Source organism: Oncorhynchus tshawytscha, unplaced genomic scaffold (assembly GCF_018296145.1).
Source record: "Oncorhynchus tshawytscha isolate Ot180627B unplaced genomic scaffold, Otsh_v2.0 Un_contig_3187_pilon_pilon, whole genome shotgun sequence".
In the NCBI taxonomy this organism is placed as follows: Eukaryota; Metazoa; Chordata; class Actinopteri; order Salmoniformes; family Salmonidae; genus Oncorhynchus; species Oncorhynchus tshawytscha.
Window position 1 is genome coordinate 31,234 of NW_024609130.1, and position 14,089 is coordinate 45,322.

Below are 14,089 nucleotides of genomic sequence, written 5' to 3' on the forward strand. Positions count from 1 at the left end.
GTTGGGACAGTAACCGAAAGGTTGCTGGCTCGAATCCCCGAGCTGACAAGGTCAACATCTGTCGTTCTGCCCTTGAACAAAGCAGTTAACCACCTGTTCCTAGACCAGTTAACCACCTGTTCCTAGACCAGTTAACCACATGTTCCTAGACCAGTTAACCACATGTTCCTAGACCAGTTAACCACCTGTTCCTAGACCAGTTAACCACCTGTTCCTAGACCAGTTAACCACATGTTCCTAGGCCGTAATTGTAAATAATATTTTTTTTCCTTACCTGACTTGTCAAGTTAAATTTTAAAAATTGCAACAGCGATATTTGTTCAGCACCATGGACAGCGACCATTCACCCAGTAGATATGGGAGTTTATCAACATTTGGTTTGTTTTCGAATTCTTTGTGGATCTGTGTAATCTGAGGGAAATATGTGTCTCTAATATGGTCATACATTTGGCAGGAGGTTAGGGAGTGCAGCTCAGTTTACACCTCATTTTGTGGACAGTGTGCACGTAGCCTGTCTTCTCTTGAGAGCCATGTCTGCCTACGGCGGCCTTTCTCAATAGCAAGGCTATGCTCACTGAGTCTGTATATAGTCAAAGATTTCCATAATTTTGGGTCAGTCACAGTGGTCTCTCTCTCTCTTCCTCTCTCTCATACACGTGCATACACCACAGCGGTAGGAAAAACCCAGTGACGTTTCTCGTGCTCATTATTCTCATCAAAAAAGATGTTTTTCTCTCTGACGCGCGTGAACACCGGACGTCTGACGCCACCTGGGTCTCTTATAAAAAAGTCACCGGGAGGGACGATCTCAGCACGTAGCTCTTGGTCGATCATTACTTAGTTTTCAAGCAGGGTACCGGAGGATAACGCACTGGCCAGTGTCTATCTGTACATCCGTTCGTTGAGAAGCGGCTTTCACCTCAAGTGGTAAAAGAGTCTATTTTCTCATGTTGTTGTTGTTGTTGTTGTTGTTGTTGCTGAATACATGTTAGACCACGTAAAGTAAATCTATATCATTATACATGTGTTTTACCATTGCTCCAGATACAGTCTATATCATCATTGTCCGATTTGAGGAGGGTTGTGTTTAAAAAGGACACATTTGATATTTTAAATACTCACGTCAGATGTTTGCAACTCTCCCATCAGAAGAAGACGTCCGTTTAACGCCTCAACAGCTCCACGGACTGTCTGACGGTTGTGCGTAATGGGCTTTTTTACGCACATTCATAGAGACTGTGGAAACTAGTCGGGGATTTAAAAAATGAAGACTGTTGTCTTATTTCTGATGTTATAAAATAGTAACATAATAAATCAATATCAATAAATAATAAATATAATTACAACTATAATGTTTTGTCTTTAATTGGTCTTTTAGTCTATACATTCATCCCTTCACTGCCACTCAATTCAATGGTCACTTTCTCTCCGCACCCCATCCATGCAGGTCTCAATGCCACCCGGTTTCTAGCGAAGACACGCGGCTCAACTCGAGCTAAAACAAGACAAGATGACCGGTATCCACGTGGAGGGACTGGCGGCGATCGCCCTCTTCTACGTTCTGATCCTTGCGGTGGGGATCTGGGCAGCGTGGAAGAACAAACACGCCGGGGAGGCGGAGGGCACAGACCGCAGTGAAACCATCATGGTTGGTGGAAGGGACATTGGTTTATTTGTTGGTGGTTTTACCATGACCGGTGAGTTTCATTGTGTGAATGATTGAGATGTTCTATTTGTAAGTTGATTTCTAAATAAAGGTGATTCTGAAAGTTTACTCTTGTAGGACTATACCCTTTTTAAAATGTAAAAACCGGTTGTAAAAAATGTATAGGCTACTTCAATTTGATAACTCATGCTCGTTGGTTAGGGGAAAGGCTTTTAACTAAAGACACTAACATGTTGAATTGCAACATTGAACAGCTTTAGTTTACAGATTTTTTAAAATACATTATTCCGTGAAGGAACTAATAATCAGGCCATAATTCTTATGCGCGGAATGTTGTAACCTTGTCGTTTGGATTTACACGCATCAGGTAATCATGACTCTGTGAATTACTGTAGGCTGAACATTTATATTTAGTTGTTGTCATTGCAGCGACCTGGGTTGGTGGCGGATACATAAACGGAACGGCGGAGTACGTCTATCTTCCTGGGTACGGCTTGGCTTGGGCACAAGCGCCTTTTGGATATGCGCTAAGTCTAGTCGTAGGTGAGTCATCTCATTAATAATAAACAGTGCGTTCGGGAAGTATTCAGACCCCTTGAATTTTTCCCAAATGCTGTTACCTTACATCCTTATTCTAAAATGGATTAAATTGTCAGGGCTCTGGCTGGGCAACTCAAGGACATTGAGACTTGTCCCGAAGCCACTCCTGCGTTGTCTTGGCTGTATGCTTTGGGTTGTTGTCCTGTTGGAAGGTGAACCTTCGCCCCAGTCTGAGGTCCTGAGCGCTCTGGAGCAGGTTTTCATCAAGGATCTCTGTACTTTGCTCCGTTCATCTTTGTCTCGATCCTGACTAGTCTCCCAGTCCCTGCCGCTGAAAACCATCCCTGCAGCATGATGCTGCCACCACCACCATGCTTCACCATTGGGATGGTTCCAGGTTTCCTCCGAGGTGATGCTTGGCATTCAGGCCAAATAGTTCAACCTTTGTTTCATCAGACCAGAGAATCTTGTTTCTCATGGTCTGAGAGTCCTTTAGGTGCCTTTTGGCAAACTCCAAGTGGGCTGTCATGTGTCTTTTACTAAGGAGTGGCTTCTATCTGGCCACTCTACCATAAAGGCCTGATTGAGATGGTTGTCCTTCTGGAAGGTTCTCCCATCCCCACAGAGGAACTCTGTCAGAGTGACCATCAGGTTCTTGGTCACCTCCCTGACCAATGACCTTCTCCCCTGATTGCTCAGTTTGGCCGGGCGACCAGCTCTAGGATGAGTCTTGGTGGTTCCAAACTTCTTCAATTTAAGAATGATGGAGGCCTCTGTGTTCTTGGGGACCTTCAATGCTGCAGACATTTTTTGGTACCCTTCCCCAGATCTGTACTTCGACTCAATCCTGTCTCGGCGCTCAAACGACAATTTCTTCAACTTCATGGCTTGGTTTTTGCTCTGACATGCGATGTCAACTGTAGGACCGTATATAGACAGCTGTGTACCTTTCCAAATCATGTCCAATCAATTGAATTTACAACAGGTGGACTCCAATCAAGTTGTTGAAACATCTTAAGGATGATCAATGGAAACAGGATGCACCTGAGCTCAATTTAGAGTCTCATAGCAAAGGGTCTGAATACTGATGTCAATAAGGTATTTCTGTTTTTTATTTTTAATACATTTGCAAACATTTCTTAAAAACGGTTTTCGCTTTGTCATTATGGGGTATTGTGATGTCATTATGGGGTATTGTGATGTCATTATGGGGTATTGCGATGTCATTATGGGGTATTGCGATGTCATTATGGGGTATTGTGATGTCATTATGGGGTATTGTGATGTCATTATAGGGGTATTGTGATGTCATTATAGGGGTATTGTGATGTCATTATAGGGTATTGTGCAAAGAGTGATGAGGGTAATTTAAAAAAATCAATTTTAGAACAAGGTAACAAAATGTGTAAAAAGGGGTCTGAATACTTTTCAAATGCACCGTACAATAGACTACAGTTTGGAATATATAACTTAATAACGTAGACTTGTGAAATAATCCACAATATATTTGACATTCCTCTGAAAATCCCCAATATCCTGTGCGTTTATTAAACCTGCCAACATGCCGTGTGCAGGAGGTCTGTTCTTCGCCAAGCCCATGCGCTCCAGAGGTTATGTCACCATGCTGGACCCTTTCCAGCAGAAGTATGGGAAGAGGATGGGTGGTCTGCTCTTCATACCTGCTCTAATGGGAGAGATCTTCTGGTCGGCGGCCATTTTATCTGCTCTGGGTAAGTTATTATCAAAGTTATTACAGCACAGTGGTGATCTCTGTCTGTATTGTTACTATCTCTGACCAGGTCTGTCTGTTCCTCTAGGAGCCACGCTGAGTGTGATCATAGACATAAACATCAAGATGTCTGTGGTGATCTCTGTCTGTGTTGTTACTATCTCTGACCAGGTCTGTCTGTTCCTCTAGGAGCCACGCTGAGTGTGATCATAGACATAAACATCAAGATGTCTGTGGTGATCTCTGTCTGTGTTGTTACTATCTCTGACCAGGTCTGTCTGTTCCTCTAGGAGCCACGCTGAGTGTGATCATAGACATAAACATCAAGATGTCTGTGGTGATCTCTGTCTGTGTTGTTACTATCTCTGACCAGGTCTGTCTGATCCTCTAGGAGCCACGCTGAGTGTGATCATAGACATAAACATCAAGATGTCTGTGGTGATCTCTGCCTGTATTGCGATCTTCTACACGTTAGTCGGAGGTCTGTATTCTGTAGCCTACACCGACGTGGTGCAACTCTTCTGTATCTTCCTGGGACTGGTGAGACACTCGGCCCGGACCACTTATTTCAGCTGGACTTCATTTTGCTTGGGGAGTTTGTACTTTTGGGACCATTCTGTTGGGTTCCATTGTAGCTGAAACATTTGAAAGGATTTGAGAAGGAATAGGCACAACTCTTACTATTAAAAACATGATTCTATATTTCTACAACTATTAAAAACACGATTCTATATTTCTACAACTATTAAAAACATGACATTCCGGCTGGAGCAGTGTGTGTTTGACCCAGGGTTCATGTGTCTCTGCCTCTGTGTCAGTGGGTTTCAGTGCCGTTCGCTCTCAACAACCCAGCGGTGTCTGACATCAAGATCAGTGCAGTGAAGGAGATCTACCAAGCTCCCTGGAAGGGAAACATCAAGAGAGAAGACACCTGGGTCTGGATAGACAACTTCTGTCTGCTGGTACGTACAGTACTGGATAGGACTGGTTCTGGATAGGACTGGGCCTGGATAGGACTGGGTCTGGAGAGGACTGGGTCTGGATAGGACTGGGTCTGGTTCTGGATTGGACTGGTTCTGGAAAGGACTGGGTCTGGTTCTGGATAGGACTGGTTCTGGATTGGACTGGGTCTGGATAGGACTGGGTCTGGATAGTACTGGTTCTGGATAAGACTGGGTCTGGATAGGACTGGGTCTGAATAGGACTGGGTCTGGATATCACTGGGTCTGGATAAGACTGGGTCTGGATAAGACTGGGTCTGGATAGGACTGGGTCTGGATAGGACTGGGTCTGGATAAGACTGGGTCTGGATAGGACTGGGTCTGGATAAGACTGGTTCTGTCTGCTGGTACGTACAGAACTGGATAAGACTGGTTCTGGATAAGACTGGGTCTGGATAGGACTGGGTCTGGATAGGACTGGTTCTGGATAAGACTGGGTCTGAATAGGACTGGTTCTGGTTCTGAATAGGACTGGGTCTGGATAGGACTGGTTCTGGATAGGACTGGTTCTGGATAGGACTGGGTCTGGATAGGACTGGTTCTGGATAAGACTGGTTCTGATACTCCAGCAGACAGAATATTTACTGTTTAAGGAGTAGTGATAATGTTCTGATTGTAATGATACTTACTGTTGAATTCACTATCTCTTCTCTGTGTTCTAGATGAATTCACTATCTCCTCTCTGTAATCTAGATGAATTCACTATCTCATCTTTCCATTCTAGATGAATTCACTATCTCCTCTCTGTGTTCTAGATGAATTCACTATCTCCTCTCTGTATTCTAGATGAATTCACTATCTCCTCTTTCTATTCTAGATGAATTCACTATCTCCTCTCTGTGTTCTAGATGAATTCACTATCTCCTCTCTGTGTTCTAGATGAATTCACTATCTCCTCTCTGTGTTCTAGATGAATTCACTATCTCCTCTTTCCATTCTAGATGAATTCACTATCTTCTCTCTGTAATCTAAATGAATTCACTATCTCCTCTTTCTATTCTAGATGAATTCACTATCTCCTCTTTCCATTCTAGAGGAATTCACTATCTCCTCTCTGTGTTCTAGATTAATTCACTATCTCCTCTTTCCATTCCAAATGAATTCACTATCTCCTCTCTGTGTTCTAGATGAATTCACTATCTCCTCTTTCCATTCCAAATGAATTCACTATCTCCTCTCTGTGTTCTAGATGAATTCACTATATCCTCTTTCCATTCCAGATGAATTCACTATCTCCTCTTTCCATTCTAGATGAATTCACTATCTCCTCTCTGTGTTCTAGAGGAATTCACTATCTCCTCTCTGTGTTCTAGATGAATTCACTATCTCCTCTCTGTGTTCTAGATGAATTCACTATCTCCTCTTTCTATTCTAGATGAATTCACTATCTCCTCTCTGTAATCTAGATGAATTCACTATCTCCTCTTTCTATTCTAGATGAATTCACTATCTCCTCTCTGTGTTCTAGATTAATTCACTATCTCCTCTCTGTGTTCTAGATGAATTCACTATCTCATCTTTCCATTCTAGATGAATTCACAATCTCCTCTCTGTGTTCTAGATGAATTCACTATCTCCTCTCTGTGTTCTAGATGAATTCACTATCTCCTCTCTGTGTTCTAGATGAATTCACTATCTCCTCTTTCCATTCCAAATGAATTCACTATCTCCTCTCTGTGTTCTAGATTAATTCACTATCTCCTCTTTCCATTCCAGATGAATTCACTATCTCCTCTCTGTGTTCTAGATTAATTCACTATCTCCTCTTTCCATTCCAGATGAATTCACTATCTCCTCTCTGTGTTCTAGATGAATTCACTATCTCCTCTTTCCATTCCAGATGAATTCACTATCTCCTCTTTCCATTCCAGATTAATTCACTATCTCCTCTTTCCATTCCAGATGAATTCACTATCTCCTCTTTCCATTCCAGATTAATTCACTATCTCCTCTCTGTGTTCTAGATGTTGGGGGGGATTCCCTGGCAGGTATATTTTCAACGGGTTCTCTCTGCCTCTTCAGCTACGTACGCCCAGGTGCTCTCGTTCATCGCCGCTGCAGGGTGCCTGGTCATGGCCGTGCCCTCAGTAATGATCGGGGCTATAGGGGCCTCCACAGGTGAGACATGCACGCACGCACGCGCACACACACACACACACACACACACACACACACACACACACACACACACACACACACACACACACACACACACACACACACACACACACACACACACACACACACACACACACACACACACACACACACACCTGGGGTACAGTTCCTTTATGTATGAGCGGTTCTAACTAGGACATGTCGTTCTGTTGTGTTGGTTGATCTACAGTTGTTAGTTGTTTTCTTAACATTCCCAAACGTCTGATTGAGAGTTCCTCATCTGGTAGCCTAATGATGACACATATTCCAGAGGTATGTCCCCCTGCTGGGCGTTGGGGGGTAGGGGGTCCGGGGGACACCTCAGGGTGTAACCATGTTCCCCTCAGATCTCTGGAAAGCTCCTAAAAAACATCAGCAGCTGGTCCCTTCATCCATTATGGAGGATTGTTCTCAACCTCTCTCTCTCTGTCTCTCTCCCTCTCAATCTCTCTCTCTCTCTGTCTCTCTCTGTCTCTTTCTCTCTCCCCCTCCCTCCCTCTCTCTCTGTCTCTCTCTCCATCTCTGTCTCTCTCTCCCTCTCCATCTCTCTGTCTGTCTCTCTCTCTCTGTCTCTTTCTCTCTCCGTCTCTCTCTGTCTCTCTCCCCCTCCCTTCCTCTCTGTCGCTCTCTCTCTCTCCCCTCCCTCTCTCTCTCTCTCTCTCTCCATCTCTCCGTTTACTACTGTGAACTTTGTAAATATTACATCTGAGGAGAAGCAGAAGGGACTGAATTAGTTTTGATCTCCAGGTTTTAACTCCAGCATCAAAGTCCTGCTGAATCACTGTCTGTACACTCAGTTACAGAGTCAGGAATGGGAGGTGAAATGCTACGTTAAGGGGTGATATATAGTTACAGTACTACGTGAGGTGAAATGCTACGTTAAGGGGTGATATATAGTTACAGTAGGACTACGTGAGGTGAAATGCTACGTTAAGGGGTGATATATCGTTACAGTAGGACTACGTGAGGTGAAATGCTACGTCTAGGGGTGATATATAGTTACAGTAGGACTACGTCCAGTGACGGAGGGTGAAATGCTACATTAAGGGGTGATATATAGTTACAGTAGGACTACGTGAGGTGAAATGCTACGTTAAGGGGTGATATATAGTTGCAGTAGGATTACGTGAGGTGAAATGCTACGTTAAGGGGTGATATATAGTTGCAGTAAGACTACGTCCAGTGACGGGAGGTGAAATGCTACGTTAAGGGTTGATATATAGTTACAGTAGGACTACGTGAGGTGAAATGCTACGTTAAGGGGTGATATATAGTTGCAGTAGGACTACGTGAGGTGAAATGCTATGTTAAGGGGTGATATATAGTTACAGTAGGACTACGTGAGGTGAAATGCTACGTCTAGGGGTGATATATAGTTACAGTAGGACTACGTCCAGTGACGGAGGGTGAAATGCTACATTAAGGGGTGATATATAGTTACAGTAGGACTACGTGAGGTGAAATGCTACGTTAAGGGGTGATATATAGTTGCAGTAGGACTACGTGAGGTGAAATGCTACGTTAAGGGGTGATATATAGTTACAGTAGGACTACGTGAGGTGAAATGCTACGTCTAGGGGTGATATATAGTTACAGTAGGACTACGGGAGGTGAAATGCTACGTTAAGGGGTGATATATAGTTACAGTAGGACTACGTGAGGGGAAATGCTACGTTAAGGGGTGATATATAGTTACAGTAGGACTACGTGAGGTGAAATGCTACGTTAAGGGGTGATATATAATTACAGTAGGACTACGTCCAGTGACGGAGGGTGAAATGCTACATTAAGGGGTGATATATAGTTACAGTAGGACTACGTGAGGTGAAATGCTACGTTAAGGGGTGATATATAGTTACAGTAGGACTACGTGAGGTGACGTGAGGTGAAATGCTACGTTAAGGGGTGATACATAGTTACAGTAAGACTACGTCCAGGGACGGGAGGTGAAATGCTACGTTAAGGGTTGATATATAGTTACAGTAGGACTAAGTGATGTGAAATGCTACGTTAAGGGGTGATATATAGTTGCAGTAGGTCTACGTGAGGTGAAATGCTACGTTAAGGGGTGATATATAGTTACAGTAGGACTACGTGAGGTGAAATGCTACGTCTAGGGGTGATATATAGTTACAGTAGGACTACGGGAGGTGAAATGCTACGTTAAGGGGTGATATATAGTTACAGTAGGACTACGTGAGGGGAAATGCTACGTTAAGGGGTGATATATAGTTACAGTAGGACTACGTGAGGTGAAATGCTACGTTAAGGGGTGATATATAGTTACAATAGGACTACGTCCAGTGACGGAGGGTGAAATGCTACATTAAGGGGTGATATATAGTTACAGTAGGACTACGTGAGGTGAAATGCTACGTTAAGGGGTGATATATAGTTACAGTAGGACTACGTGAGGTGACGGGAGGTGAAATGCTACGTTAAGGGGTGATATATAGTTACAGTAGGACTATGTGAGGTGAAATGCTACGTTAAGGGGTGATATATAGTTACAGTAGGACTACGTGAGGTGACGTGAGGTGAAATGCTACGTTAAGGGGTGATACATAGTTACAGTAAGACTACGTCCAGGGACGGGAGGTGAAATGCTACGTTAAGGGTTGATATATAGTTACAGTAGGACTAAGTGATGTGAAATGCTACGTTAAGGGGTGATATATAGTTGCAGTAGGACTACGTGAGGTGAAATGCTACGTTAAGGGGTGATATATAGTTACAGTAGGACTACGTGAGGTGAAATGCTACGTCTAGGGGTGATATATAGTTACAGTAGGACTACGGGAGGTGAAATGCTACGTTAAGGGGTGATATATAGTTACAGTAGGACTACGTGAGGGGAAATGCTACGTTAAGGGGTGATATATAGTTACAGTAGGACTACGTGAGGTGAAATGCTACATTAAGGGGTGATATATAGTTACAGTAAGACTACGTCCAGGGACGGGAGGTGAAATGCTACGTTAAGGGTTGATATATAGTTACAGTAGGACTAAGTGATGTGAAATGCTACGGTAAGGGGTGATATATAGTTGCAGTAGGACTACGTGAGGTGAAATGCTATGGTAAGGGGTGATATATAGTTACAGTAGGACTACGTGAGGTGAAATGCTACGTCTAGGGGTGATATATAGTTACAGTAGGACTACGTCCAGTGACGGGAGGTGAAATGCTACGTTAAGGGGTGATATATAGTTACAGTAGGACTACGGGAGGTGAAATGCTACGTTAAGGGGTGATATATAGTTACAGTAGGACTACGTGAGGTGAAATGCTATGTTAAGGGGTGATATATAGTTACAGTAGGACTACGTGAGGTGACGGGAGGTGAAATGCTACGTTAAGGGGTGATATATAGTTACAGTAGGACTACGTGAGGTGACGTGAGGTGAAATGCTAGGGTTGTAGGGACTACGTGAGGTTGACGGGAGGTGAAATGCTACGTTAAGGGGTGATACATAGTTACAGTAGGACTACGTGAGGTGAAATGCTATGTTAAGGGGTGATATATAGTTACAGTAGGACTACGTGAGGTGACGGGAGGTGAAATGCTACGTTAAGGGGTGATATATAGTTACAGTAGGACTACGTGAGGTGACGTGAGGTGAAATGCTACGTTAAGGGGTGATATATAGTTACAGTAAGACTACGTCCAGTGAAGGGAGGTGAAAAGCTATGTTACGGGGTGATATATCGTTACAGTAAGACTACGTCCAGTGACGGGAGGTGAAATGCTACGTTAAGGGGTGATATATAGTTACAGTAGGACTACGTGAGGTGAAATGCTACGTCTAGGGGTGATATATAGTTACAGTAGGACTACGTCCAGTGACGGAGGGTGAAATGCTACATTAAGGGGTGATATATAGTTACAGTAGGACTACGTGAGGTGAAATGCTACGTTAAGGGGTGATATATAGTTACAGTAGGACTACGTGAGATGACCGGAGGTGAAATGCTACGTTAAGGGGTGATATATAGTTACAGTAGGACTACGTGAGGTGAAATGCTACGTTAAGGGGTGATACATAGTTACAGTAAGACTACGTCCAGGGACGGGAGGTGAAATGCTACGTTAAGGGTTGATATATAGTTACAGTAGGACTAAGTGATGTGAAATGCTACGTTAAGGGGTGATACATAGTTACAGTAAGACTACGTGAGGTGAAATGCTACGTCTAGGGGTGATATATAGTTACAGTAGGACTAAGTGATGTGAAATGCTACGTTAAGGGGTGATACATAGTTACAGTAGAACAGACAATCTGACATGACTGTTTATCTTCATCTATAAAGCTGCAGTAGGGTTGTTCTGTTATGGAGGTTCCACATTGGTCTTTTTAACCTGACACACGAGTTCTTAGACACGGCTGTAGTTCTTTGTGGGTTCCTTAGTCTGCTGTTCTTCCATGGCTGTAGTTCTTTAGTGGGTTCCTTTGACCGCTGTTCTTCCACGGTTGTAGTTCTTTAGTGGGTTCCTTTGACCGCTATTCTTCCACAGTTGTAGTTCTTCAGTGGGTTCCTTTGTTTTACCACTGTGTACATATTTTTTTCTGGTTCTAAGTTCTAAGTTCTTGGTTCTGGGTTCTTGACTGTTGTGTGTACTGTTCCTCATGTTCCTCAAACTGGAACCAGAGAAAGGCAGTCATTTAGATTCAGCTGCGGTTCCAGGTTCCAAACGATATGTTGTGTTCCTGGTGTTCCTCAAACTGGAACCAGAGAAAGGCAGTCATTTAGATTCAGCTGTGGTTCCAGGTTCCAAACAATATGTTGTGTTCCTGGTGTTCCTCAGACTGGAACCAGACGGCGTATGGACCTGTACCTCCCAAGGAGAGGGACCAGGCAGACATGATATTACCCATAGTCCTCCAGTACCTCTGTCCTCCCTTCGTCTCCTTCTTCGGCCTGGGGGCGGTCTCTGCTGCAGTGATGTCATCCGCCGACTCCTCCATCCTATCAGCTAGCTCCATGTTCGCTCGGAACATCTACCAGCTGGCTTTCCGCCAATCGGTGAGTTGGGAAGGGGGCGGGACAAAAAAAAAACACCACTTACTACTTCCTGTTCACAAAATATCTGAACTTCATAGGAGCAGTTGAGCCACTGTTCTCTGTGTTGTTGTGTGTGTAACGTTGTACCCCCCAGGCATCGGACACCGAGATCGTGTGGGTGATGCGTGTCACCATCTTTGTGTTCGGCGGCCTGGCCACGGCGATGGCGTTGCTAACGGGGACGGTGTACGGGCTGTGGTACCTGAGCTCCGACCTGGTCTACGTTATCATCTTCCCTCAGCTCATCTCCGTTCTCTTCGTCAAGGGAACCAACACGTACGGCTCTGTTGCCGCATACGTCTTTGGTCTGATCCTGAGGATCGGAGGAGGGGAACCCTACCTCTCACTACCCCCCTTCATCTACTACCCCGGCTGGCAGATAGAGGACCGGATCCATCATCTGACTGGAGAGGTGGAACACATCGTGGTGCAGAAGTTCCCGTTTAAGACCGTCTCCATGTTGGCCTCCTTCCTGGGCAACGTGGCTTTCTCCTACCTGGCCAAGTATCTGTTTGAGAGCGGCAAGTTGTTGCCCAAGTATGACTTCCTGGACGCGGTGTTGGCCCAGCACAGCATAGAGAACATGGACAAGACCACGTTGGTCAACCGTAACACCATCGTGCTGTCTGAGATGGCGGCTGTCAAACCAAGGCTCAGCGTTCAACTGGCGGCTACGTTCACCCGCAGAGACACTCTGGCTGAGGAGGACTCGAGTCCCGAAGACAGCCCCAACCACGAGACCCTGGACTAAACCCCGGATCTTGAACCCGGAACGTAAAGAGACTAAAGAGAGGACTGAAATGACAAAGACTGAAATACACATTTTGACTAGTTTGATATTTAACCACTTTGATTTGATCCCCATCACGGCCAAGTGAGTTATGGAGATGGAACAGAATAGATGGCATAGAGATAATGCCATCTATTGGGGCGGCAGGGTAGCCTAGTGCTTAAAGCGTTGGACTAGTAAACGAAAGGTTGCAAGATCGAATCCCCGAGCTGACAAGGTAAAAAATCTGTCGTTCTGCCCCGCATTGTACAGTGTTTTGTGTGGCGTGTATATCTGTATATAATATAATAGTAATAATATGTGTTTCTGTATATAATATAATAGTAATATGAGAGAGAGAAGACTAATGGTTACCCTCCTGTTAACTATAGTCTAGTCCTGTCACTGAGGAGAGAGAGAGAGAAGACTCTCTCTAATGGTTACCATCCTGTTGACTATAGTCTAGTCCTGTCACTGAGGAGAGAGAGAGAGAAGACTCTCTCTAATGGTTACCATCCTGTTGACTATAGTCTAGTCCTGTCACTGAGGAGAGAGAGAGAGAAGACTCTCTCTAATGGTTACCATCCTGTTGACTATAGTTGAGTCCTGTCACTGAGGAGAGAGAGAGAGAAGACTCTCTCTAATGGTTACCATCCTGTTGACTATAGTTGAGTCCTGTCACTGAGGAGAGAGAGAGAGAAGACTCTCTCTAATGGTTACCATCCTGTTGACTATAGTTGAGTCCTGTCACTGAGGAGAGAGAGAGAGAAGACTCTCTCTAATGGTTACCATCCTGTTGACTATAGTTGAGTCCTGTCACTGAGGAGAGAGAGAGAAGACTCTCTCTAATGGTTACCATCCTGTTGACTATAGTTGAGTCCTGTCACTGAGGAGAGAGAGAGAGAAGACTCTCTCTAATGGTTACCATCCTGTTGACTATAGTTGAGTCCTGTCACTGAGGAGAGAGAGAGAAGACTCTCTCTAATGGTTACCATCCTGTTGACTATAGTTGAGTCCTGTCACTGAGGAGAGAGAGAGAGAAGACTCTCTCTAATGGTTACCATCCTGTTGACTATAGTTGAGTCCTGTCACTGAGGAGAGAGAGAGAGAAGACTCTCTCTAATGGTTACCATCCTGTTGACTATGGTTACCATCCTGTGACT

The 14,089-nt window shown here is 44.3% G+C and overlaps 1 protein-coding gene across 1 annotated transcript; it reads left to right on the top strand.

Moving 5' to 3' along the window:
• The first annotated feature begins 846 nt into the window (after positions 1–846).
• LOC121838808 (high-affinity choline transporter 1-like) lies at positions 847–13,217 on the top strand. Its single transcript, XM_042314252.1, has 10 exons — positions 847–927; positions 1,150–1,200; positions 1,448–1,697; positions 2,096–2,209; positions 3,781–3,936; positions 4,327–4,475; positions 4,754–4,897; positions 6,901–7,054; positions 11,901–12,118; positions 12,252–13,217. Exons 3-10 carry the CDS (start codon positions 1,511–1,513, stop codon positions 12,906–12,908), a joined length of 1,779 nt encoding a protein of 592 aa, XP_042170186.1. The 5' UTR covers positions 847–927; positions 1,150–1,200; positions 1,448–1,510; the 3' UTR covers positions 12,909–13,217.
• Positions 13,218–14,089: the final 872 nt, after the last annotated feature.

What these genes read in the sequence shown, in the direction of transcription:
- LOC121838808 (XM_042314252.1), top strand. Translation starts at nt 1,511, where the DNA reads ATGACCGGTATCCACGTGGAGGGACTGGCGGCGATCGCCCTCTTCTAC. An exon ending in TGGTGGTTTTACCATGACCG is followed by an intron (nt 1,698 to 2,095) that starts GTGAGTTTCATT and finishes TTGTCATTGCAG; the next exon opens with CGACCTGGGTTGGTGGCGGA. An exon ending in GGCCATTTTATCTGCTCTGG is followed by an intron (nt 3,937 to 4,326) that starts GTAAGTTATTAT and finishes CTGATCCTCTAG; the next exon opens with GAGCCACGCTGAGTGTGATC.